This window comes from Globicephala melas, chromosome 2 (genome assembly GCF_963455315.2).
Source record: "Globicephala melas chromosome 2, mGloMel1.2, whole genome shotgun sequence".
Classification (NCBI taxonomy): domain Eukaryota; kingdom Metazoa; phylum Chordata; class Mammalia; order Artiodactyla; family Delphinidae; genus Globicephala; species Globicephala melas.
The window spans coordinates 164,721,714-164,748,486 of record NC_083315.2 but is presented as its reverse complement, the minus strand read 5'-3'; the positions used below and the strand labels follow the sequence as shown (position 1 = coordinate 164,748,486).

Here is a 26,773-nt window from a genome sequence, read left to right as displayed (position 1 = left end):
AGATCACTGAAGGGGAAGCTAGAGAAGAGATCTGGTCATCTGTTAATTATATTCTTCATTTTTACTTCTTTGCTCTACAGAAAGAACCAACATCTTAGGCATGGTATTGTGTGAGCAAAAGATTTGAAAGGTGTGCTTGGGCCATAGATGAGTAGAGCAAGGGGGTGCCTGGTTTAAGTTAGTTACAATATAATTTTGCTAAAGTGACAAGACAAAAGCTCTTTCCTGCCAAAAGCTGCTTCCATTACCCCATCTAGATGATCCAGCATAAGATACTGTACTGGTTCAGTACGTGAATGTAACGGGATGTGGTCAGGGATTCTGCTTCGGATTTTGTTGGGGAACGTACAGTGGGAAGTTGTGAAGGAGATAAGGGCAAACCGATGAGTTGTCCAAGAGGACTCTGTGAGTGATCTAAGCCCTGGAAGGTCCTGACCCACCCCCGGGCTCCGGGAATGTGGCTGCCCTTCTATGCAAGGAGGGCAGAGTCTGGCTCTGGAGTGGGGGGTGAGCAGATGGGAAGGAGGTGGGAGAGGTGTCAGGCTCTGCGGCGGGGGATCAGGATGTAAGGGGGTAAGGGAGGGGGAGGGGCACAGGGGAAGTGATGGGTGGAGATAAATCTTTTGCCTAAATAAACAGGATGTTGTTTGTAAAAGAGAGCATTTCGCAGGTATAAATATTTTGGTGGTGGTGGTGATGAGTAAACCTTTAGTGAAGCCCCAGAGCTTCGTAATATACACTACATATTTGTACATTTTGCTGTTTCTCAATTAGCCTGGGGGGTTATTCAGGACCCTCTGTGTCTGCCTCGAAGTTCATTGCTCACTGACGTCCCCGTTAGTGATTGCTCAGAAGACTCTCAGAGCAGACTGCGTGGGTAACCTGAAGAAGCCAGGGTGAGGAGGTTGAAATCAATGCCTCCTGGCACTTAGGAATAAAAGCCAAAACTGGGGACCCCAGAGGACTGTTTTACTCGGTCCACATCACCTGCATTACCCGCTGCCCCCAACCCCGACCCAGGAGGTGGGCACGCGTGACCCAGGCCAGTGTGGAGCACGTTGCTCACCCAGGGCCAGTGTTTATTTGCAAGGCTGTTGTAGAAGAAAGCCGGGGCCCTCAGGGACCTCCTCCCTAGATCCCGTCTAGTACGCACCCCCCATGCCTGTAATTTGCATGGTCACCCTTGCGCCATGGTGACGTCTACCAGTTTCTGGATCATCTGGGCGTGAGTGCCATGGAAGGGCAGCCCGTCCACCTCCATGCCTAGGGTGCCCGAGACTCCGCTCCGGACTCCATGCTGCACCAGGATGCCCAACATTTTTTCTTCCTGGAAAGAAATGGGGCAGAGATAGAAGCAGTGGAGGGGGAGGAAAAAGAAAGAAATCCATACATTTATAAGTGGAAAAAGAACGTTTGACTTGACATAGTCTCTTTTTTAAAAATAAAATGTTTAAAAATACTAACGCCACTGGAAGACTCATAGTGAAAAGTAACAGTGTCCTACATCACACCTCATGGGCTCCCCAATCCACTCCCCGGAAGCTGCTACTTTGAACAGTTTGGGCTGTTTCTTCATGTAACTATATAGTATGTTTTTTATGGAAATCTGCATTTTCTTAACAGACGCTAAAGATTCACTTCTGCAGGGGCAGCTTGGCTACTTCCTGCCAACCTAGCCCTGCCCAGCTCTGCATTATCTGCCAATGGCCTTCGTGCCAGGAAGGCCCCTGTTCCTCCTGAGAGCTCCTCCTCGCTATCAGCCTCTGTTAGCCCTGCTTCAGTCACCTTCTAGACTTTACCCGGTGCGGTTGTGGGAGAATCTGGAGGGAGCAGAGCCACGGAGAAAATGCAACCCCATCCTGGGCCCAGCAGGCAGAGTGGTTTAGAATCAGACAGATCTGACTTGGGTCTTTCCTGGCAGGTGTGTTAAACCTCTCTGTGCCTCAGTGTCCCCATCTGTATAATGGGGAGGTGGATGATAATAACAATGCCTCCTTAGAAGGTTGTTGTGAGGATTAAATGAGAAAATGCTGGACTTCCCTGGTGGTCCAGTGGGTAAGGCTCCACGCTCCCAATGCAGAGGGCCTGGGTTCAATCCCAGAACTAGATCCTGCATGCATGCTGCAACTAAGAGTTCACATGCCACAACTAAGAAGTCCACATGCTGCAACTAAGAAGACTACACACCGCAACTAAGAGTCCGCATGACGCAACTAAAGATCCTGCATGCCGCAACTAAAGATCCCGCATGCCGCAACTAAGACACGGCGCGGCCAAAATTAATTAATTTTTTAAAAAAGAGAAAATGCAAGTAAAGCACCTAGCACGGTCCTTGGCACACAGTAGGTGCTCATGAAATGAGGTGGATTATTATTGGCAGGGCTGGGTCCCCTAGTCTTTAGCCCAGAGCTTTCTTCCTTTGATTTGTTGATTTTTTTAAAAAAGTGATCTGATTTGCTTTCTTCCATCTCCCTCCAAAAACAAGGTGCCAAAGAAACACTTGTCTAAGCCACTAATGTGTCTGTCCCTTGTTGAGCAGTTCAGGTCCCCCTGAGGAAGGTGGGTCTTAGGTGAAGACACAGGAGAGAAGATGGTGCCCGAGGGGCAGAAGTCAAGGACAACCTCCTTCTTCTCTACAGACAAAGGAAGGGGACAAAAGGATCTAGAGCAGGTGGATCATGACAGACCAGAGGAAGGTTCTCATCTTCCTGCTCAGGCATTTGCTCATTCATTCCATCACCCATCAAAGTTTTATTGAGCACCTGCTTTGTGCCAGGACCTGAACAAGGGATACAGTGGTGAATGTGATGTGGTCCCTGCCCCCCACACTCCCGGGGGCGTCACATTCTAGACGACTGATCAGGCAGGCACAGTCCATGGGGATCACGGCACAGAGCAGGGGCCCCCAACCCCATTTATTGAAGTGGCTCAAGAAGGACTTTCTGGAGGAGGGGCAACTAGGACCACAGGTGACAAGAGCAGGAGCGAACCGAGCCAGGGGCTGTGGGGAGCACTCACTGAAAACTTTTCAGAACAAGGGAGAAAGTGTTGGCAAATATCACCTAGGACTTGTCTCTACTCACACCTGGCCTGAGAACCTGCATTTCCACTCTTCCCCAGGGCCCAAGATAGGAGGGAGGCCCGGAGCATTTCCAGGCAAGCCCTTTGTCCAAGAGCCCCTTCCCAGGGGTACCCAGCCCAGAATGGCATCTTCCGTCAATTGTCTGGACTTTATTCTCCCATTTCTCTTCTCCATTGGGACATATCCTCTCTTTATGGGGCAAGGCTCCTGGGACCACAGGGCCATTTCCCCCAGCACACTGCCTGCCCCCACCATTCACATCCTCCTGGGTCCCAGTAGAGCCCTGGGGGTCCTCAGGGTGCACGAGATCAGTCAACAGCTTAGGAACTGGCTGGCACTCAGCCTCCATGAGCCACAGGGAGCAGCTGGGCCAACAGTGATTGCCGGCAAATTCCCAGGAACCCCTAAACGACCAGACCATCTTCAAGGAGGCCCCACCAAGAGGAGGTGGTGGGGCGGGGAGGAGAGCTGACCAGGGAGTGGCTGGAGACACAGGGCCTGGGGGCTGCCACACCAGTCCAGGCTGAGACGGTGGGGCCGGAGGAGAGGGACAGAGGACTGAATTGGGCAGAGGGGGCGGGGCCTGGGGCCTAGTTCACTGTGGATGTGGAAAGAGGCCCCGGGATGAGTTCTGGATGTCAAGGCTGAGTGTGTGGGTGTCACTATTGATTCATGCTTGGAGCATAACGGGCTGATTTTCAGGCGATGCTGCTGTTCAGAGTGGGGTGGGAGAAAGGGCCTCCTGGGAAGTTGGAACTGCTCTGCATTGTGACCTTGGTGGTGGCTGCATGGATGTGTACGTGTGTAAAACTTCACCCACTGTACACTGAAGCTTATGTGCTTTACTCTGTTAGTTGTACCTCAATTTAAAAAGTATAAAGAAAATGGAGTGGGGTGAAAGTGCTGGAAGAGAATGGTAGCCAGGATGAGGCCAGAAGTCATGTTCCTGCCTCTCTGTATCATCCATCCTACCATTATCCATTGATCTATCATATCATTCATCCAGCCAGCCAGCCAGCCTACCAGCAGTCCGTCCATCCGTCCATCCATCCATCCATCCATCCATCCTTAGTCCCTCCTGTAAGGTGTCATCGATCAGCTCTTGGCTCCTGATAAGCTCTAGGAAATGTCCTCCAACAATTTGTTTTGCCCTCAAGTAAAACCCCTGGGGCACAGCCAGGGCCAGAGTGGGCAGGGCGTGCCCTGGATGGTGGTGGCCACCTTCCCTGGGCTCCTCAACATGGTGCCCGCTCCTGCTACAGTCATGATCACATCCGCAGAATATGGAAGGCCCTTCTTATAAGCAACACACAGAACAGGGTTGAGGGACATTCCTCCGCTCCTAACCAGCCAAACTTCACCAAAACTCAGGCCACAGTTCTGTCCGGCATCTCTTGATGACCCAGGGGTCTCCATGGAGTGACCCACTGAACTCCAGTAGGACGACTCTAGTTATCCCCTGCACAACGCGCTGCTTCGTGTCTCTGCACCTTCACTTCTGTGAGTCCTGCTGTCTGGAAGGTCCTTCCCACGCTTTCTCACCTGGCTCCTTATATCCTACTCACCCTCCAAGACCCAGTTCAGTGCCACCTCTTCCAGGCAGCCTTCCTTGAGCTCTCTGAACGAGCCAAGCACCTGTTCTCTGTGTCTCCACAAGCAGTGTTCACAGTTCTATCCCAGCTCCTGAAATTAGCACCCCCCCCCCCCCCGTGGACCCTGGGTTCTTTACCCCTCATTATCTCCCAGAACAAGCCTGGGCCTGGCCCAGAGGAGGGGCTATACAAAAATGTGTTTGTAATTTTGGTTTAATGATGTTCCCTTTTATTTTCTTTATAAGGGTGGTACATTATTAATATATTTATGAAGACTGGGTGGAAATGTGGAAGGATAATTTCCATCCCCAGAGGGTAAGCGTGGGGCTGCGTGAACTTGTTTGGCTGGGTTCAGTCTTTTGTGTCTGCATGAATCAGGAATCATGTGTGGGGCGGCCCTCTGAGTGTTTTTTTCCAATTCAGATCCAGGAAGTGTAAAGAAAGACTAGAAGGCTCTCTGGGCCCCTTTAGGGCAGACCATTTCCCCTGAAAATGTCACTTTAGCTGCGCGACTCCTCCTTTCCCCTCCTCTCCTGCACCCTGGCATTGCCGGAAACTAGGAAACTACTGAGCCACATCAGGAAGAGCTCAGAGTATGGAGTCAGAGAGCCTAGGCTCAGCTCTGCCTCTTAGTTGTGTGGCTTTGGGCAAGCCACCTTCCCTCTCAGAGCCTCAGCCCCCTCCTCTGTAAAGTGGGGATAACAAACCAATCCGGGGAGGTGTTGGAGAGAAATGGGGCGGGTGCAGGAGGGAGACAGACACAGAGGCAGAAGGAAAAAGGGAGCAGAAAGGGTGCAAGACAATGTAAAAGAAGGACAGGAAGGAGGCAGGGAGGGGCTCTGGATGCAGAGGCTTCGCACAAGTGAGGGGCCCCAGGACCTCAGCTGCTGGCTGGCTGGGGGACCTGCAACAGCACCGGCCCCACCTCAGCTGCTGTCTCCAGGCTCAACGCTCAGGAACCTTCCTGTCTCCTGGATCGCCTTCCCATCTCCCCACACCAGCCTCTGCCACGACGCTGGGAACCCACCCTCTAGTCCAGGGTCTCAAATGTGGTCCCCGCAGCAGCAGCAGCAATATTGCCTGAGAACTTGTCAGAGGTGCAGATTCTCTAACCCGTCTCAGACCTACTGAATCAGGAGCCCTGGGGTGGGCCCCACTGTGCGCTTTAAGATGCCCCTGAGGTGATTCCTGCTGTCTGGAAGGTCCCTTAGATGCCTCTAAACTTGGAAGAATCACTGCTTTAATAAGCACGGCATTCATTCATTCATTCATTCATACACTCATTCATTCAACAAGGATTTACCAAGCACTGGGTTTCCCTCCACTAGTTGCTGTGAAAGCAGATACGAGAGACCTGGTCCCTGATTTCCAGAAGGTTTGTTTTGTTTTGTTTTTTCCTCATTTAGCAAATCTGTTTGGGGGGAATAAGACTGGGGCAGCCTTAAGTTGCATGAGACTGTTTGGACTGTCTGAGAGTGGCCTTGTGGTCAGCCTGACGGAACTCGAGAAACTTCTCCCCCGACACTGACCCGCTCCCTGTGTCCGAGAGCTCCCTCCTCGCAGGCTTGGGCAGTAGCTCTGAGGAGAACAAGCTCTTCCTCACACTGAACCAGAACCTCTGTCTTCTGGCCTGCTTGTGTCTTTCACGCGGCCGAGGAGGGTATCTGTGCCCCTCCCCCAGGAAGCTGTTGAGATCTCAGGCCCCCCCAAATCCTGTCTCCAGCAGGCCAGACACCCCAGCTCCCTCGGCTGTTCTCCAGGTGTCCCCAGCCCTCCCCCCCTCCTGCCTGCCTGCCCTCAGGCGAAGCTGTCCGCTCACAGGTGAAGTCACCTGTGACCTGGGATTTAGATGTAAAGTCTGGGCTTTGGCCCCAATTTCCCGTGATCCAGTTACTCTGGAGAATTCCCCTAGAAGGTGCCTGGTAGAGACTGACACGCCACCAGCTTCTCTCCGGGGTGGGCGGGTCCCAGCTCTGCGAGGGGCACCCGCTGGGGAGGGGGCTTGAGGCTGGAATCGGTGTCACGAGAGCCGTGGGAACTGAGGCCTGAGGTAGGAACAGCCGAGTCTCCAGGGGTCCATCTCGCTGCCCGGGGTCCAGGACCGGGAGCAGAATGCTGGAACCACTTAGAGGACTGGCTGGCCTTCTCTCTTTTTGTTTTCCCTGCACGTATATGTGAGTTCACGTAAGTCAGCCATGTATGTGCACGTGTGTGTGTGTGTGTGCGTGTGTACGTGTCCGTGTGTGTCCTGCTTCTGCACTGGTCTATTAGGAACGCCTGGAACTGCACACAGCCCTTCACAGGTGGCTCTGCAGTCAGAGGAGCTCACTCAAAGCCACCCAGTGGGACCCCGGTTCCTCGCTCAAAGCCCTCGCGTGTCTCCCTATTACTTCTCGCGTAGAAGCCTCAGTCAGGAGTCGGGTTTGCTTTGGTCTGGCTCATGTGACCTCCCTCTGCCAGGGGTTCTTAATGGCCCCAGACTACTTGGAGACTCTGATGAAACCAGGGCTTCTTGCCCAGGAAAATCCATGTATGAAACAATTTTGCAAACTGTTTCGGAGGACTTGCGGGCCCCCTCTTTGGGGACCCTGGGGTCAGAAGCCCTCCTCTGCTCCTATCACACCCTGGCTTGCTGCTGCCAACCTCAAGAGCAGTCTCCCCAAACCAGCACTAAGCTGGTCCCCATCTCCCAGCTTCTGTTCCCTCCCGTCTTCCTGCCCAGATGCCTCCCCTTCCACTGGCTTTATCCCTCCCAGCCTTCAGCCCACAGGGTCCTCTTGCCACCCTGGGCCCTCACACCTTAGCACCGTGTAGGATGGCTGACGGTGCCAGCGGGGGTGTCAGTGCCCTTGCCGGGTTGTAAACTCCTTGGAGGGAGATGCTAAGGACACCTCCAGCTACCGCTATGAAGTGCCTACCATGGCTCAGGTATTCCGTCCTTCCCAGAATGCTGACTGCCCCTCTTTCACAGAGGAAGAAAATGAGGTTCAGAGAGGCTAAGCAACCTGCCTACAGTCAAATTAGAAGGAAAATGGTCATTTATATGAGATCTTTCATAGTGATTTAGGGTCCCTAGTAGGTCAAAGTCCAGTCCAGTTGTTGCCTGATGGGAGACTTTTTTTTTTTTTTGGCGGTACGCGGGCCTCTCACTGTTGTGGCCTCTCCCGTTGCGGAACACAGGCTCCAGACGCACAGGCTCAGCGGCCATGGCTCACGGGCCCAGCCGCTCCGTGGCATGTGGGATCTTCCCGGACCGGGGCACGAACCTGCGTCCCCTGCATTGGCAGGCGGACTCTCAACCACTGCGCCACCAGGGAAGCCCGAGACCTTTGTTTTAAGGCAGGCTCTGCCTCTGGCTTCTGATGGGCAGCAGTGGTGCTGGCCCCTGGCTTATGGATTGAAATACCATGTCTACTCCTCATCAGAGGAAAAAGTTGCATCCATGAGAGTTGCCTGCTGGGCTATGTTACCTTAGTGATGGATGGGAGGGCCTGAGTCCAGTTCTGTTCTCCAGGTGCTCTGAAGGGCCCAACTGCCTTCCTCAGATAACGTCTGTGTACCTCACATGAGTTCAGGATGTACAGAGCACAGGCCAAGGCATAACCTCCCCAGTTAGAAACGCCTGGAACAAATAAAAAAAGATTCCATCATAGGATCGCAAAAGTCATGTCATTTGCCTGGGAGGAAGAAATCTTCCTCTACTCTTGTAGGTTCTTCTGGCTGGTCTAACAATTAAATTGACATGAGACAGATTAACAGGAGAAAGTCAATCAAAAGTTTAATAACACGTATACACAGGAGAAACCCAGGAGAGCAGAGAAACTCACCAAAATGGCTGAAGCCCTCACCTTAAATACCATCTTCAGCTAAAGAAAAAAGGATTTTAGGGGCATTGGTTTGGGACCAAACCAGTAATCAAAGACCTAATAAAAACAACATAGGAAATTATTTTGATAAAACATAAAATCCTTTCTTTATAGGCAGACTAATCAAAGGTAAAGAAAAACATTTTATAAATTATCAAGAGCAGGCTTTTGTCTTCTTAACACAGAGAAAACAAGATTCTAATTTTGTATCAGCTTACTTTTAATATTAAAATTCATTCACTCAATTGAATATATTCTAATCTTTGCCAGTCCTGACCGCACACAAAACTCTTTTCTCAGAGTTCCTTTTCCATAAACCTACAAATCCTTTTTTATTCACAGTCAAACTTTGTCCTATGCTTTTCCTCTTTTTTTTAACTTTTTTTTTTTTTTTTTTTTTGTGGTGCGCAGGCCTCTCACTGTTGTGGCCTCTCCCGTTGCAGAACACAGGCTCCGGACGCACAGGCTCAGCGGCCATGGCTCACGGGCCCAGGCGCTCCATGGTGCGTGGGATCTTCCCGGACCGGGGCACGAACCCACGTCCCCTGCATTGGCAGGCGGACTCTCAACCACTGCGCCACCAGGGAAGCCCTTTTTTAACTTTATTTTCCCTTAACAAAATGCATTCCCATTCCTTATACCTTTTAAACATATTCCTTACATATGAAGATGTTTTCCTTATTTATTTTAGTAGTTTTATGGTATATTAATTAGAATTCTTAACCCTTAGAAAACTTAATTTCTAGTGAAAACTAAGGAGTAAGCAATTGTGAACTGTTTGTTATACCAGTATTTTTTAAATACATTTCATAATGTGTAATGTATAATAGACCCAAACATCTTTAGGGTTTTTTTTTGTAATAAGAAGACAAAAGTAGGTAAACTTAGACTTGTTTAGCAATTAATATTTCAGTATTTTATCTTATTTGGAAATGATCTAGACATTCAATGAATTCCCATCATTTAACTTACCTTAGAAAAACTCTAAAGTTTTAAATTACCAAAAGATTTTCGAAGTTATTTTTAAGTCTTACCCCATTTATATCAATATTTATCTAAATAATTTGTTACCAACAATTATGTTTAGAGTACTCATGAAAACTTCATGAGCCATTAAAGTCAACTATCATCCCAAGCCATTATTCTTGCTGATAAACTTCGTAACAGACATAACGTGAACTTATTTGATTAGTAAACCCAGGTGGAATAAAAGTTTTACATTTGCTGATAACTCTAAAGACATGCCTATTTTAATTAAAGCAGTAACTTTAAATTTGCTTTTATTTACTAAAGGTTAATCTTAGATCATGTGAACTCAAAAAATATTTGGGTTAGTCTGTTATATTTAGAAACATTTAATTCAAAAGTGCTTACTTTTAAGCCAATTAGAGTTCTTCTACAAGTTACTTTTGGCAATACCATCAGAAGGTAGAAAAATACCCTATCTAGAACATGCATGCATAGATATACAGACAGACACAACCAGAGACCTCATAGCTTTCATTTTAAGACTTTAGTCATGAATCAGGTATAACAATATAAAACTCACTAGTTCATAAACGTCAGTTGCAGTAAGTTAAGTTTATCCACTCAGATGGCAAAGGCTTTTTACTATACGTGGAAAAGACGTTTAAGATTTGTATTTGTCCTTGACAAATAATATTAATTAAAGAAGCTGTGAATTAGATTTTGGGTGAGGGAGCACTTCCAGCAGTTAGTAACTTGTGTTTTTTTTGGCTGTGTTGGGTCTTCGTTGCTACGCTCGGGCTTTCTCTAGTTGAGGCAAGCAGGGGCTACTCTTCGTTGTGGTGCACAGGCTTCTCATTGTGGTGGCTTCTCTTGTTGTGGAGCATGGGCCCTACAGCGCGCAGGCTTCAGTAGTTCTGGTGCAGGGGCTCAGTAGTTGTGGCTCACGTGCTCAGTAGTTTTGGAGCACAGGCTTATTTGCTCCGCGGCATGTGGGATCTTCCTGGACCAGGGCTCGAACCCGTGTCCCCTGCACTGGCATGCAGATTCTTAACCACTGTGCCACCAGGGAAGTCCAGTTAGTACTTTTGAAAAGGTCTTTTTCCCTTTTTTTCCCCCCAGGTTCTACTGATTGATTCCCCAGGCTCAGTCTCAGGTGACTGTGGGTTGTGCTTACATTTCTGATTTTGTAGAGATTTACAAGACAAAGACAGTTGCTTTCAATTCCACAAAGAACTGGGCTACTGCCTAAATGATATCAAAAGGCTGATCGGCTCATCCAACTATATTTTCTTTAATTTGCTTCTTTATATCAGGGAGAAGATTTCCAATTAAAATGGAAATCAAAAGATTTCTATGTTTTAGAACTTCAGAGACCAGTGCATCATGCCTTCAAAAAGTCTGCACAAGGTATTCAGTCACGGCCCTCTTTATGAGTGCTCAAGTCAATCCCAGACCAATTCACCCGAGGGGCAAAAAGCCTCCACCATTGCTCCTATCAGGCCCCAGTATCAGCCCCCAGTTTTCATCTCACATTGTGTGGGCCCAGGCAACCCTACTGACTCTCATTAGCATGTCTAATTAACATTGCCCAAAGGGTGTATTTATGTGCCCTGTTTTACAATACCAAGCAGTGGAAACATTCCCCAGGGAGAGGCAATGTCTACCCCGACAATACAATCAGGCAAAAGAGACATAACCACCTTACATAAAGCCCATTCAAACACTGCAATTTTCTTACAAGCTTTCACCTCAATTTCATCAACTCTTATACCTTTGACCATAGCCTCCATTAGGACCCCATCAATAAGTCTCAGTCTTACAATACTGGGTCGGAGAAGTGTTCCTGGCCATAACATCCATTACCATAAAGCATTCCAGCAACGTTGTTTAACCTCTTCATATAACACCCACTCAAACATTCCGACTTTTATAATGTTATCAACTCTTGCACTTTTTACTTTTCTCAATCTTGTTGTAGCCCAAGTCAGGGTTCCACTAATGGGATTTGGTACCACAGCTTGTGAGGTTCTGGCATCAAGGAGTTCCAGAAACTTCTCTTCATCCCTCTGCCATCTCCCCACTCTTGTGTAAAAGGCTTTGGGTCTGCAGTGAGGGGTTGAGCTAAGGGACCCAGGCCCTTTTGTCAATCTTGAACTCAATTAATCGACCTAATTCTTGCCCCAAGTGATTGTTGGTTAGGTTTCACATTGTAATTTTTGCCTTCCAATTTAAAAAATTTCTCCAAACTGAAGTAAGTAGAGAGGACTTGTTTGGGGCCCTTTAATGTTTTGGGATCAAAGAACGTCCCTTTGGCCCACCTAATCTTAGTGCTGTATTAGAAACCTTTATTTTAATCCCATCAATGTCCATTTTACTTATCCCATTTCTTAATAGCCATCTGAAGATTTCCATCCTGCTGGGACAAGTCCTGTGTCTTCTCTTTCTGATTCCTCTTCATTCTGCAACTTTCAATATTTGCTTTATTTACCTTCTTAATAACCCTTTAACACTTTCTACATTTTGGGGAAGAGTACCTTGACTTTCCCCTTGGTTTCTTCCCATTCTCTAGTTAATTAACTGAATGCTTTTATTAGCATCTGTAAGACCCATGAGGGGAAGCTGAGACACCAAATTTGATAAGCTTTCCCAAATCTTTTTGTTTTGTTTTGTTTTTTAATTAAGGGAGTTCTTAGGGTTAGCCATTATATTTTTTTGTTTCCACCTTTTAATTTGGTCTTTCCACAGGTGCCAATAAAACAGCTGTTTACAATGAGAGTTCTCTAAAAAATTTACCAGTTTAGAAATTTTTCCAATTCAAAGGATCCATCATCTGCTATTGACGAATAGTGTCTTAATAGCAACACAAACCAATAAGTCTTTTTATGCCTTAACCGTGGATGAAAGAGGCATCCCACAAGCATGTAAAGGACACAGCCCTAACGAGATCCAGAAATTTCACTCCCCAAAATAGTCTAAGAAAGTGGAGACAAAGGTTGAACAACAAAGGCCCCTTACGGACTGGACCCTTTATGACAAACTCCCCTGAGAGCTGGCATGGCCACACAAAGAGACGCCAGTCAGAAGCCTGGGTTGTTACCTGGGCTTCTGACCAGTTGGCTACAGCTGCTTGGAATCCCAGTCTATCTGACTGCAAAATGCATACCACTATGTGTACCCTTCTGATGGCAGAGACCAGAGAGAGTTTTCTCACTGGTCAGCAAACCAAGCTCTTCAGGATGTATAATAAGATGGAAGGAAAAAACTCATCCAGTTTTTTTTTTTTTTTTCTTATGAGACTAGCAAACTCACCAGTGTGCGGGGCCAGCCTGGACAACAAGCTTAACGGACCTATGCCTGCGTCCTACCCTATGGAATTTCCTTCTTATGACAAACAACACAATAGAGAGATAAAGAAAAACAATAACCATCTTTGGGAGGAAAAGGATCAACAAATCAAGCGTACTCTGCCAGTTTTCAAAACAAGAGTCTCTGGGTCCAAGGAACTAGGCTCCATAAATATTCCTCCTGTTAATCTAACTTTAGAAAAGCAGTAAAGGGCTCTTACCACTCGCTTCCAATAGACGCTGCAAGCAGAGATGGGGAGACTGACTGACAGGCAAGAACTCTTACCGTCTGTGGCTTCTGTCAGTTGTCCCAGGATCTCTTAGCCGCAGCAGCTTCAGGGAGAGTAGTATCCAGCCAGTAAAGGGAAATCCTGCTGATTGTGCCAACTGTCGGGGAGAAAGGAATTTTCCTCCATCTTTCTAGGTTCCTCTGGCTGGTATAAGAATTAAATTGACATGAGTAAGATAAACAGGAGAAAATAAAACAGGAGTTTAATAACATGTATACACGGGAGAGGCCCAGGAGAACCGAAAAATTCACCCAAATGGCCGAAGCCCTCATCTTAAATACCATCCTCAGCTAAAGACAAAAGAGGATGTTGGGGGTACTGGTTTGGGACTTCAAAGGGGAGGAAGGCAATGCACATGGAGATGGAAAAGCAAATGTTTGGCAAATAAATGTTTGCTGGGTCATGCTGAGTTTCCCCCACTACACCTAGCCCGTATTCTCTGCAGATACCTCTGCTTATAGCTCTATTCTGGGAACAGGCCCTTTAACTAAATTCTTTATGCAGCTAAGGGGGAGCTAAAAAGAAAAACGTCCTGAGTCTTCCGTTTCTTAAAAATCATCATCCTCTATACACCTGAAACTAACACAACATTGTAAATCAAATATACTCCAATAAAAATTTTTAAAGATCATCCTAAATTAATCCTCATGCCAAGGAGACAGATTTCTTTTTTTTTTTAATAGATTTATTTATTTATTTATTTTTGGCTGCCTAGGCTCTTCGTTGCTGCGCGCGGGCTTTCTCTAGTTGCAGTGAGCGGGGGCTACTCTTTGTTGCGGTGCGCGGGCTTCTCATTGTGGTGGCTTCTCTTTGTTACTGAGCACGGGGTCTAGGTATGTGGGCTTCAGTAGTTGTGGTTCATGGGCTCTAGAGCACAGGCTCAGTAGTTGCGGCGCACGGTCTTAGTTGCTCCGTGGCATGTGGGATCTTCCCGGACCAGGGCTCAAACCCGTGTCCCCTGCACTGGCAGGCGGATTCTTAACCACTGCGCCACCAGGGAAGCCCCAAGGAGACAGATTTTGGGGTCACAAATTTTGCTCCCCAACAGGTTCATCACCCTGCCTCTAAGCAGCAGAACTCAAAGAATGGTCCCAAGACCAGTGGCAGTAGTACCTGGGAACTTGTTAGAAACACAAATTCTAGGGCCCCAGCCTAGACTGACTTAATCGAAACTCAGCAAGGGAATAGGGGAGCAAACTGAGTTTTAATAAGCTCTCCAAGTGATTCTGATTCAAGTTAAAGTTTGAGAACCATTGCCCTAAACCATCTGGGTTAGGCACTGTTAGTGACCAGAAGAGAAGAACATTCAAGCTATAACCCTAGGAAGCCATTCCAGAACTCTCCCTTATGGCTAACCTGAATCCCTCACGCTGCATGGAAGCCCACCATCAGAGCGGTTAGGTAACAGCTCTATCATGCTGTGTTGCATCACTTCTTCTTGTGCTTAAAGATCACTCCTAGGTCAGTCAGAAGCCAAAAGTGGGTTTGTACTGAGTATAAGAATTAGAAGCCAACAGGCAAAATGAAAAAATGCTGATTGTGCTGTGATGAGATGATAGTATTTTTGTCCTCCATCACCCTTCACTACCACCTTCTGAGAATGTCTATAGTATTGTTATGTCATCTTTTCAATTAAAAAAGTGAAAGGTATGCTGTATTCAAGCATGGCTAGATCATGGGATACGTAGTGGAGATCAGGGAGATGAGGCTGAGAGGGTCCCCAAGACCAGGAAAAGGGATTAGACTTGAGCCCATATTCAGGAGCCTGTTCTGGGAGGCCCCCTGTGATGTCCCACTGCAAACTTTGATCTCTATAGGCACCAGATAGCACAGAAGAATACACCTTTAGGGCCAAGGCACCATTTGCTTGTGGACCTTGTCGTGGGTTTTTTCTCTTCTCACTTCCATCATACCTGTCTGACTATGGCTAGGCCTGACACCTTGCTGACCAGCCCTGGTGTCAAGAACCAAAGATGGAGTCAGCAGGGCTTCTGTGCCTCCTAATTCACTCTCCTTGAGAGATCCACTACCTGCCTACTGCCCCCTCTTGACTGCCCCTCCTGGAAGAAGAATAGCAAATTTGCTGTGACTACCCAGCCCAGGGCCAGCCTGGGTGACTTTGAAAAGGCTTTCTCTAATCCTCAAAGAGACTCACTTTCTGGGTGAGGCCAGCGAAGCTTGGAGATAAGAGCTGCCATCTCCTTACTGATTCCAGAGCCCTTGATCTTTCTTGTCTTTGTTGAGCTGAAGGAGCAGACAAACTTCTCTGTTTTCAGGCCCCAGCAGCTCCCAACCCTAACTGGATGGGCCCCTTTCCATCTCTCTCAGCCCCAAACCACAGATTTTCATCTGAAACTCTCCCCACTGCCAACTGGGATCATCTTTTCTCTTTGGGGAACTTCACCTGCTGCTAAAATCGCATCAGTGATGCAGTTGGCCAAGCGTTTGAGATTTGTTCAATTATACAGAGAACCTACATTCTGGGTGGCAGATAAACAAGGAAATCTGGGGACTTCCAAAGAGATTCTCCAGAGGCTCCCTTCCACTGAGATCCAAGACCCCATGATAAAGGGGACTAGTAAATAACAGACGTGCCGACAGCAAGCAAGCTCGGCACGCCTGAGGGGTAGGGTTTGTCTGGGTGTCGCAGCCGAAAAGCTAACCCAGGGTGGAGACCTGAGACATAAGATGTTGAACATCTTTTCATATCCTTACTTGCCATCTGTACGTCTTCTTTGGTGAGGTGTCTGTTCAGGTCTTTTGCCCATTTTTAAACTGGACTGTTTAAACTGGACTGTTTATTTTATTATTAGTGAGTTTTAAGAGTTCTTTGTATATTTTGGGTAACAGTCTTATCAGAAACGTCTTTTGTAAATGTTTTCTTCAAGTCTATGCCTTCTCATTCTCTTGGCATTGTCTTCTGCAGAGCAGAAGTTTTACATTTCCTTCTTTCAGTTTTATTGAGATATAATTGAGATACAGCATTGTATAAGTTTAAGGTGTAAAGCACAGAGATTTGACTCACAAACATCATGGAATGACGACCACAAGTTTTGTGAGCATCCATCAACTCAAATCATCTCCTATTGATACAAAATTAAAGAAACAGAAAACAAGTTTTCCTCGTGATGAGAACTCTTAGGATTTACGGTCTTAACAACCTTCACTTATACAGCAGTGTTCATTATACTTATCATGTTGTACATTGCATCCCTAGTACTTATTTATCTTATAGCTGGGACTTTGTGCCTTTTGACCACTTTTATCCAATTCCCCCCCCCCCCCACACCCTTTTTCTCTGGTAACTACAAATCTCATCTCTTTTTCTGTCAGTTTGTTTGTTTGGTTTGCTTTTTTTTTTTTTTGCGGTACGTGGGCCTCTCACTGTTGTGGCCTCTCCCGTTGCGGAGCACAGACTCCGGACGCGCAGGCTCAGCGGCCATGGCTCACGGTCCCAGCCGCTCTGCGGCATGTGGGATCTTCCCGGACCGGGGCACGAACCCGTGTCCCCTGCATCGGCAGGCGGACTCTCAACCACTGCGCCACCAGGGAAGCCCCTGTTTGTTTGTTTTTGAAGTGTAATTGACCTACAACACTATGTTAGTTCCTGGTATACAACATAGAGATTCTGTATTTCTATACATTTCAAAATGATCACCACTGTAAGTCTGGCTAATATCTGTCCCCATACAAAGATATCAGGTAATTATTGACTATATTCCTCAAACTGTACATTTCCTACCCATGACTCATTTATTTTGTAACTGGGAGTTTGTATTTCTTAATCTCCCTCAGCTATTTCTTTCCTCCCCAACCCCCTGGCAATCACCTATTTGTTCTCTGTATCTATGACTCTGTTTCTGTTCAGTTATGTGTGTTCATTTGTTTTGTTTTTTAGATTCCCCAAATAAGTGAAATCATACAGTACTTGTCCTTCTCTGTCTGACTTATTTCACTTAGTGTAATCCCCTTTAAGTCCATCTGTGTTGGTGCAAATGGAAAGATTCCATTCTTCTTTATGGCTGAGTAACATTCCCTTATATATATATACCACATCATCTTTATCCATTCATCTACTGATGGGCATTTAGGTTGCTTCCGTATCTTGATTAGTGAAAATAATGCTGCAGTGAACATGGGGGGGGCGGTGCATATACCTTTTCTAATTAGTGTTTTAATTTTCTTTGGCTAAATACCCAGGAGTGGAATTGCTGGATTGTATGGTAGTTCTATTTTTAAGTTTTTGAGGAATCTCCATACTGTTTTCATCGTGGCTGCACCAATTTACATTCCCACCAATAGTGTACAGGGTTCCCTTTTCTCCACATCCTCACCAACACTTGTTGTCTGTTGTCTTTTGATAATAGCCACTCTGACAGGTGTGAGGTGATATCTCATTGTGGTTTTGATTTTCATTTCCCTGATGATTAGTGATGTTGAGCATCTTTTCATGTGCCTGTTAGCCATCTGTATATCTTCTTTTGAAAAACAAAATGTCTGTTCAGGTCCTCTGCCCATTTTTTTTTTTTTGTGGTATGCGGACCTCTCACTGTTGTGGTCTCTCCCGTTGTGGAGCACAGGCTCCGGACGCGCAGGCTCAGCGGCCATGGCTCACAGGCCCAGCTGCTCCGCGGCATGTGGGATCTTCCCAGACCAGGGCATGAACCCGTATCCCCTTCATGGGCAGGTGAATTCTCAACCACTGCGCCACCAGGGAAGCCCGGTATGCCATTTTTAATCAAATTTATGGGCACAGAGTTGTTCATGGCATTCTTTTATTATTCTTTTAATTTCCATGGCATCTGTAGTGATGTGCCCTCCTTTATTTTTAGTAACTTGTGTCTTCTCTCTTTTTTTCTTAGTTAGTCTGGCTGGAGGCTTATCAATTTTGTTGATCTTTTCAAAGAACCAGCTTTTGGTTTCGTTAATTTTCTCTATTGATTTCCTGTTTTCAATTTCATTGATTTCTGCTTTAATTGTTATTATTTATTTCCTTCTTTGGATTTAATTTTCTCTTCATTTCTTAGTTTCCTAAGGTGAACACTTAGATTACAGATTTTAATATACACATTCGATATAATAAATTTCCTTGCTTTCACTGCATCCCACAAATTTTGATAAATTTTATTTTCATCGAGTTCAAAATATTTTAAAATTTCTCTTCAGATTTCTTCTTTGACTCATGTGTTATTTAGAAGAGTGCTGTTTAATCTCCAAGTATTTGGGGATTTTTCCAGCTATCTTTCTGTTACTGATTTCTAGTTTGATTCCATTGTGATCTGACAGCAGACATGTTATGATTTCTAGTGTTTAAAATTTGTTAAGGTGGTATTTATGGTCCGGAATGTAGTCTATCTTGGTGAATGTTCCATGTGAGCTTGAGAAGGATGCGTAGGCTATTGTTGTTGGAGGAAGCAGGGCATAAGATGTCCATTATATACAGTGGATTGATGGTATTGCTGAGTTCAACTATGCCCTTACGGATTTTCTGCCTGCTGGATTTGTCCGTTTCTGATAGAGCTGTGTTAAAGTCTCCAGTTATAATAGTGGATTCATCTATTCTTCCTTGCAGTTCTATCAGTTTTTGCCTGACATTTTAGGAGTATGCACATTAAGAATTGTTATGTCCTCTTGGAGTATTTACCCCTTTGTCATTATGTAATGCCCCTTTCAACCCTGGTAACTTTCCTGAACTGTTCTGAAGTCTGCTCTGTCTGAAATTTATATAGCTACTCCTACTTTCTTTTGACTAGTGTTAACATGGTATATCTTTCTCCAAACCTTTACTGTTGATCTATACATTTCTTTATATTTAAAGTGGGTTTCTTGAGACAATCATATTTGGGTCTTGTTTTTTGATCCACTCTGACAATCTTTGTCTTTTAATTGGAATATTTAGACCATTGACATTTAAGGTGATCATTGATATGGTTGGATTACTATCTACCATACTTTTGCTATTTTCTATTTGTTGCCCTTTTTCTTTTTCCTATTTTGTCTTTCACATTTTTTTGACTTTCATGGTTTTAATTGAACACTTTATATGATGCTATTTTCTCTCCTTTCTTAGCATATCAATGATACTTCTTTTAAAAAAAATTTTTTTTAGTGGTTGCCCTAGAGTTTGCAATATATGTTTACAATGAATCCAGGTCCACTTTCAAATAAGCACTTCACAGGTAGCTCAAGCATGTTATAATAACAAAATATTCCTAATTCTTCCCTGTCATCCCTTGTATCATTGCTGTCATTCATTTCATGTATATATATATATATATATATATAATATATACGCCCATATATACACATAAGCACATATTATTGAACACATTGTTGCCATTATTATTTTGAACAAACTGTTATCCATTAGATCAATTAAGAATAAGAGAAATAAAAATTTTAATTTTACCTTCGTTTATTCATTCTCCAATGCTCTTCCTTTCTTGTGTAGATCGAGTTTCTGACCAATATAATTTTCCTTCTCTCTTAGAATTTCTCTTTTTTTGTTGTTTTAAATATTTATTTATTTATTTGTTTGCACCAGGTCTTAGTTGCAGCAGGTGGGCTCCTTAGTTGTGGCATTCAAACTCTTAGTTGTGGCACTCAAACTCTTAGTTGCGGCATGCATGTGGGATCTAGTTCCCTGACCAGGGATCGAACCCAGGCCCCCTGCATTGGGAGCACAGAGTCTTATCCACTGCACCACCAAGGAAGGCCCTAGAATTTCTTTTAACATTTCCTACAAGACAGGTCTACTAGCAACAAATTCCCCCAATTTTTGTTTGTCTGAGAAATTTTTTATTTCTCCTTCACTTATAAAGGAAAAGTTTCCAAGATACATAATTCTAGGTTGGTGATTTTTCTCTATCAACACTTTAAATATTTCACTCCACTTTCTTCTTGCTTGTATGGTTTCTGAGGAGAAGTTGGATATAATTCTTATCTTTGCTCCTCTATTGGTAAAGAGTTTTTTTCCTCCAGCTTCTTTCCAGATATTTTCTTTATTGTTGATTTTCTGAAATTTGAACATATGTCTAGGTGTAGTTTTTTTGGCATTTATCCTGCTTAGTATTCTCTGAGTTTCCTGGATCTATTGTTTGGTGTCTGACATCAATTTGGGAGAAAATTCTCAGTCATTATTTCTTCAAATATTTCTTTTCTCTTTCTCCTTCTGGATTCCTATTACAAATAGGTTACATCTCTGTAGTTACCCCACAATTCTTGGGATATTCTTTTCTGTTCCTTTCAGTCTTTTTTCTCTTATCTTTTTAGTCTAGGGAGTTCCCATTGTCATATCGTCAAGGTCAGAGATTATTTTCTCAGCTGTATCTAATCTACTAATGGGCCCATCAAAGGCATTCTTCATTCTGTTACAAGTGTATTTTATCTCTAGCATTTCTTTTTGATTCTTTATTAGAATTTCCATTTCTCTGCTTACATTATCCATCTGTTATTGCATGTTATCTACTTTTGGGTATTTCTCTCCCCTAGGTAAGTTAGGCTCTGTTAAAACCCTAGCAGGCTAGGCTCTGGTATAATAGTTTCTTCCGAGGGCAGGCGTTGTTCAGAAGAACAGGTGCTCTGGTGTATTTCAAAAATGGCTCACTTTCCCCTCCCCTACCTAAAGCATGAGGGGCTTTTTCTCTAATATTCAGTGTGGACCTGGTAGAGCCTGTGAAGGTAAAGCTCACAGAAGGTGGGAGCTTCCTACGACTAGGTCCCTCTGGAGCTTCTAACTCAGACTTGTCCACACGAAACTTCCAGCAACTTGTCAATTACAGTTCAAGTTTTCTTACCCAGGCACTGGTACCCTCAGATATTTCTGCTTATCTCCACGGCTGTTTTTGACTTTGACAATGAAAAGGGAGAGGGCCTTTCTCAGGTATGGGTCAAAATTCCTGAAACTTGTGATGAAGTCAAGGGAGGAAGGGTGGGGCCTGGAAGGACCCAGACACAGGAAAGGTTGGTCCTGATGGGAAGGGCAGCTGCAGGGACGGGCAGGGAAGCCTGGGGCAGAGGTAAGTGAAAGGAGAGCTGAAGCCTCCTGCATCTTCCAAACGTTTGCCAGATTGTTCTCTTCCTTTCCACCCCACAGGAGGTACAGATAAAAGCAGAGATGACCCCTCTTCAGAGCACTGATCTAAAGTGGCCTGCCTGTCACTCTCTCTATCTACCTGTAGCTCTTCTCACTGTTTAGCACCATCTGGTATATTTCTTTGTTAGGGCTCATTGTCCATCTCCCAACACTAGAGCAGGCACTCCGTGGAGCAGGGCCCTTGCTGCTCCAGCCTCAGTACACAGAGCAATGTCTGGCCCACAGCAAACGTTTGTTGAATGACTGAGAGGCCAGAGGCTAAGAACCAGGTCCCCTTCTTACCCTGGCGCCCTCTAGACTCCACTCATGGAGGAGATGATTTTCTGGCTGGACAGGCTCCAAGCCAGGTCCCTCCCCCGGGCAGCCTTGCCTGATTGGCTGGCCGTCTGAGCACTCACCAGCGATGATGACCGCAAAGTCAGTCTCCACGTCACAGGCAATGACGTCCCCATTTCGTATGTGCCTCTTCACGGCCTCCTTGACTTTGCCCATCCCAAGCTCGTTCCCTCCGTCACCGACCCCGGGAGGGAAGGGAACTGAGTCAGGGCACAGGATCAGGCAAAATGTGGCGTGGTTATGGGGTAGAGCAGCCCCTTCACATGTGCCTCAGGGTGGGGAAAGGGGTTGGCTCTGGATACATTTTCACACTACCAGGAGATGCTGGACTTCTTCAGGTATTCTAGAAACTTCTCCAGTTAAAAATGAGTCCAGGTTTGGAACTCAGCAGAGTGTGGCCGTGTCCACCGTTGGGTCACATTCTCCAGTCACAGATGGGGCGCCAGGTCCACGAGAGATGGTGGCATCCAGGACTTCCTCTCCTTGCCAGTAGCTCCGGCTCAGGGAGGGGCCACAAGGCCCTGAGTCTCATTACTGTGGCCAGACAGCATTCCATTGGCAGAAGGGAACGGGTATAGGTTTGTTAAAGTCAATTCTGTAATTTAAAGCCTTCTGTTTCAAGTATGTGAAATGTATGTGTGTCATTTTAGTTAATTTTAATCTACACCAGATAGGCGCCTGGTTAATATGTAAAGCAGCATAATGAGGAATTCACACCCCAGGGGTGGCCTGTTAGCGTTTGAAAGAGACCACAGAATAAAGGCCAATCTGCGAGGCACCAGAAGGTTTGTTAATTATTGTAGCATAATAAATGCTAGAATAAATATGTTAGAATAAGTAAACGTCAGAAATTTTCTTTTTTTTTAAATTTAATTTTATTTATTTATTTTTGGCTGTGTTGGGTCTTCGTTGCTGGGTGTGGGCTTTCTCTAGTTGCGGCAAGCGGGGGCTACTCTCTATTGCGGTGTGTGGGCTTCTCATCGCGGTGGCTTCTCTTGTGGAGCACGGGCTCTAGGCACGCGGACTTCAGTAGTTGTGGCAAGTGGGCTCAGTAGTTGTGGCTCGCAGGCTCTAGAGCACAGGCTCAGTAGTTGTGGCACATGGGGTTAGTTGCTCCGCGGCATGTGGGATCTTCTCGGACCAGGGCTCGAACCCCTGTTCCCGGCATTGGCAGGCGGATTCTTAACCACTGCGCCACCAGGGAAGCCCTGTCAGATATTATTTAATTCATTGGTGAAATAAACGGTGTTCAAGAGAGGTGAACTGGCTGGAAGTAATTACCAGGTAACTCCACCCTTGTAGGAACAAGATGCAAAAAACTCTCACAAGCCCTGCAGCCTGTGCCCTTTGAGGTGGTGCCCTAGGAACACCATTTGGTCCTGCGTCCAAGTGTTTCTGGAGGATTCTGTAGACTAGAGGTCAGCTGAATCTGCCTCTGGAAGATGGTTGCAGCTGCCTCAAGATAACCATTCACCAAGGGGATTATCCCAGTGCCCCAAGGACAGAAGGCTGGGCCCCTCAAGCCTACAGAATTGTTGTGTGACTGTTTTTGTGTCTATTTCTACAAATAATGTGGAAGAATTCCACCAGAGGCAAGCATTCATTGCCTGATGGTGGAGAGGGGCCTGGAGCTGACTCACCTTGGGCATCAGAGACCTGGTCTCGGCCAAAAGAATGCGATGATTGTGGATGACCAGACGCCCTAGGTCCTCACCCTGAGGATTTTTCTCAGAACAGTTTTCTAGATCCATGACAGTCCATTGAATGAAAGAAAATAACAACACCTAGCACTGATATCTTGTCTGTTTCTGCCTCTGCCCTTTAACATTTTATGAAGTTCATCTTGTTCGCTCCTCAGGTGTGTCCCGTCTGTGGACTTGACCTCACTTTACAGAGTCTCTGAGAGGGGCAGGACCCGGGGAGTGAGTGGGACATGGGTGTCTTGATTCTCAATTGAGTGTGATTCCCTGACAAGGCAGCTGCCTGTGGAACTGAGGAACAGGGGTGTTGATGGAGCAAAGGAGGGAAAGGAGGGTTTGGGGGGCAACTCTGTTGAGCAGGGGGCTCCTGAGGCCAAGAGAAGGGTCCAGGGGTCCACAAAGGGGGCAGCTTGAAAGCACAGCCAGCTCCACCTGCTTGCTCTGGGATCTTGGGGGCATCGTTGGGGGAAGAGCACAGATCGGGGGTCCATTCAGCGGGGGAAGAGTGTTTGCTCTACAGGTTCTTTGGACCCTGCTGGCCCGTGTGGACACAGAAAGCCCTTCCGCTGTATCCTGGGAGGCCTCCCCAGCCCAGAGAGGCAGGAAGCATGAAGCCAGCCACACTGGGAGCACCATACCCAAGGCCTCTTCTGGGAAAGACCAGGGCGATTTGCGGAAATTTTCTACTCAGCCAGGAAGGCTTTCATTGTCTCATCAAAACCCCAAAAGCCAAAGGCAACTAATGGGCCTGGGAAACATTCTGAAGTGTTTGAATGGACAGAAAAAGTAAATATGGAACACGACAAACGTGCCTTCATTTCTCCACGCTCTGGTTCCCACCCCAGGGGAGGACTGCTGGCATCCCAGTCACATCAAGCCTTTCAGAAATTCATAAAGGCAACGCGGTCCCACGAAAAGCATAGTCGGTAGGGCCCTGGGAGTCTGGACTCTACTCCTAATTACCTCCCTAGGCCTCACCTTTGGAAACTATACCTGCCTTACCTGCAGGTTTTAAGAGAGGCTTAAACAATACAATGATTGTGAAACCTCTTTGAATACCATAAATTTCTATACAAACATGAATGATCCCAATCAAAATATCACACTGATCATACATTCAAGATATATTTAAAAATGAATAAACTTCATAAGATGATACAGAATACATATGGTACATTCACCCTGTATGACCAAAATAATATACCATGGCTTGAGCTTATTATTGTCATTATTTTATTATTAGTTTTGATGTTTTAGAGTTGGACAAATAGAATATGCTCAGTTAAGCGTCATTTCCCTTTCCTGCTCGTGGGAACACTGGATTTCTAAATGTCAGCATCGTTATTGTCTATACCAACCAGAATAAACAAAGACCAACTCTGAAGTGGAAAACAATGGTCCCATATAACTCCTTTTTGTCATGTGTTCAACAGTCAATAAAAAAGGTTTTTAGTGCTGACATGTTCTTGTCGCATTCTCAGCGCCCCTTGCTTACCAGTTGTTGAAATTCCAGAACTCTTCTGCACTGCAAGGAAAAGGCCATCGATGGGGTCCACCAAGTGCTTGATGTTCCTCTTCCTTGCGTTGTAGTAATCGCCATCGGCAGCCCCTCCCGTGCGCTCGATCGCCACCAGACGGTCAAACCTGCCGGGGTGAGGGCACAGGGTCCTTATGGAGAGCCAGGTGCCTGGCTGGCTCATGCCTTCCTGTGTTTGTGCGAAGGACCCTTCCGTCTTCGTTTCCTTCTTTCCTACAGAACTTGGTTGAAAATCCATTGTGTGCCAGAGCCTGTGCTGGGCGTTGGTCTCTCAGATCATTTTAAGAAACAGTATCAGGGCTTCCCTGGTGGTGCAGTGGTTGAGGGTCCGCCTGCCAACGCAGGGGACACAGGCTCGTGCCCCGGTCTGGGAGGATCCCACATGCCGCGGAGCGGCTGGGCCCGTGAGCCATGAACGCTGAGCCTGCGCGTCCAGAGCCTGTGCTCCGCAGTGGGAGAGGCCACAGCTGTGAGAGGCCCGCGTACCGCAAAACAATAAAATAAAATAAAATAAAAAAGCACACTTTCTAATTATAATAATAATACATATTATTGTAGAATATGTGGAACACACACACAAATCCCATAATAAAATAAAATTGATTTGGTTTCCATTAACTAAACCCCCTCAGAGCCGTTTGAGGTAGAATCTTTGCATATTCGCTGGCCCAGGACGAAATCTTATCCAGAGGCTAACAGAGGGCCTGGGACGGGGATGGTGGACCCAGTGCTCAGGTCCCGCTGGTTCTGCAGGAGCTCCTGAACTGCTCTGTGGCCCAGCAGCAGTATCAAGGGGCGGTTGGGGGAGCTTTGGTTACCCCCATAAGCTCCATCATCAGCCCCTCACCCCCTCACATGAAGCCAACCCAAATAAGCACCTTGTCTATGTTAAAACCATATGGCCTCGAGACAGCTGCTCCCCGCCCCAGCCTCCCCATGTTGTCACCACAAGCCCTTTGGGAGCTGTCGCGGCCCCCCCAGTGGGTCGATGGGGCGAGCTGAGGGCAAGGAGCCAGATCACTGTCCGAGCTCCTGAAGCGCCCCTACCGGGGCTCTCCCAACCCCCTTCTCCAGTTCCACCCCCCGCCTAGGGGGAAAGACAAGAGAAGGGCAGTCGTCCATCAAGGGATACTCGTGAGGCACAGTCTGTGTATGACGTGACACCCCAGGGAATGGGGGGCAGTCACGACAGGTCGAAAGACCCAGCCCCTCTGTGTGCTGTGAGGGGCAGGCTGCTGGCCCCGCAAGGGGGTTGAATAGAACCAAACGACAATTCCTGGCTGTGTGACCTTGGGCAAGCCACGGGACCTCTCTGAGCTTTGGCTTCCCCCTCTGCAGAATGGGGGTAATCAGGCCCTCTCCCAGGATTGCTGTGGACGCAATGGTGTGATGTTTGCCGAGCACCAAGCTGGGGGCCTGGCACAAAGCAGGTGCTGTGTAAAGGCTGGCTCTTTATTTCTTTGAAATTGGATTGAGGATACAGGATACTAGTAAGACGGGGCAGCAGGGAGCCACACAGGGTGGGGAACATAGCATATCCCCAAGGGGGGCACATAGAGAGAAGGAAGCCCAGGCAAGGAAGGTCGGGGCGAGCGGAGACCCTGCACCCAAGCCATAAAGAACCAGTTTATCAATTTATCTTCAAGACAGGGAATCAATGACTGAGCTTTCTTCTTTAAACATTTCCCAGGCTTCACTTATAAAAAAAGAACTGAAATCATTGTCATTAAAAGGCCAAATTGCTTCTACTTTCTTCGTCCACATGTAATGAAAGTTCTGCAAAATCTAATACAGCGAATTCCAAATTCCAAGCCACTGTGTGGGCAAGACCCAGTTCTGAGCTGAGGTCCAGCATGGAGCCGGCGGTCAGGTGAACAGGAGGGCAGAGCGACTTCTGGGAAAGTGGGCAGCAAAAAACACCCAGCAGGGCGTGGCCAGATGGAAGAGACTGCCGGCCTGTGA

General features: G+C 46.5%; 1 protein-coding gene across 1 annotated transcript in view; it reads right to left on the bottom strand.

Annotated features, from left to right (window-relative positions):
• Window positions 1-1,177: 1,177 nt before the first annotated feature.
• DGLUCY (D-glutamate cyclase) overlaps window positions 1,178-26,773 on the bottom strand; it is a 46,425-nt gene continuing 20,829 nt past the window's right edge. Inside the window, 5 exon segments of the mRNA XM_060293493.1 lie at window positions 1,178-1,327; window positions 8,145-8,296; window positions 21,637-21,774; window positions 24,770-24,918; window positions 25,758-25,809. Of these exon segments, the coding sequence (XP_060149476.1) occupies window positions 1,178-1,327; window positions 8,145-8,296; window positions 21,637-21,774; window positions 24,770-24,918; window positions 25,758-25,809 (641 nt within the window).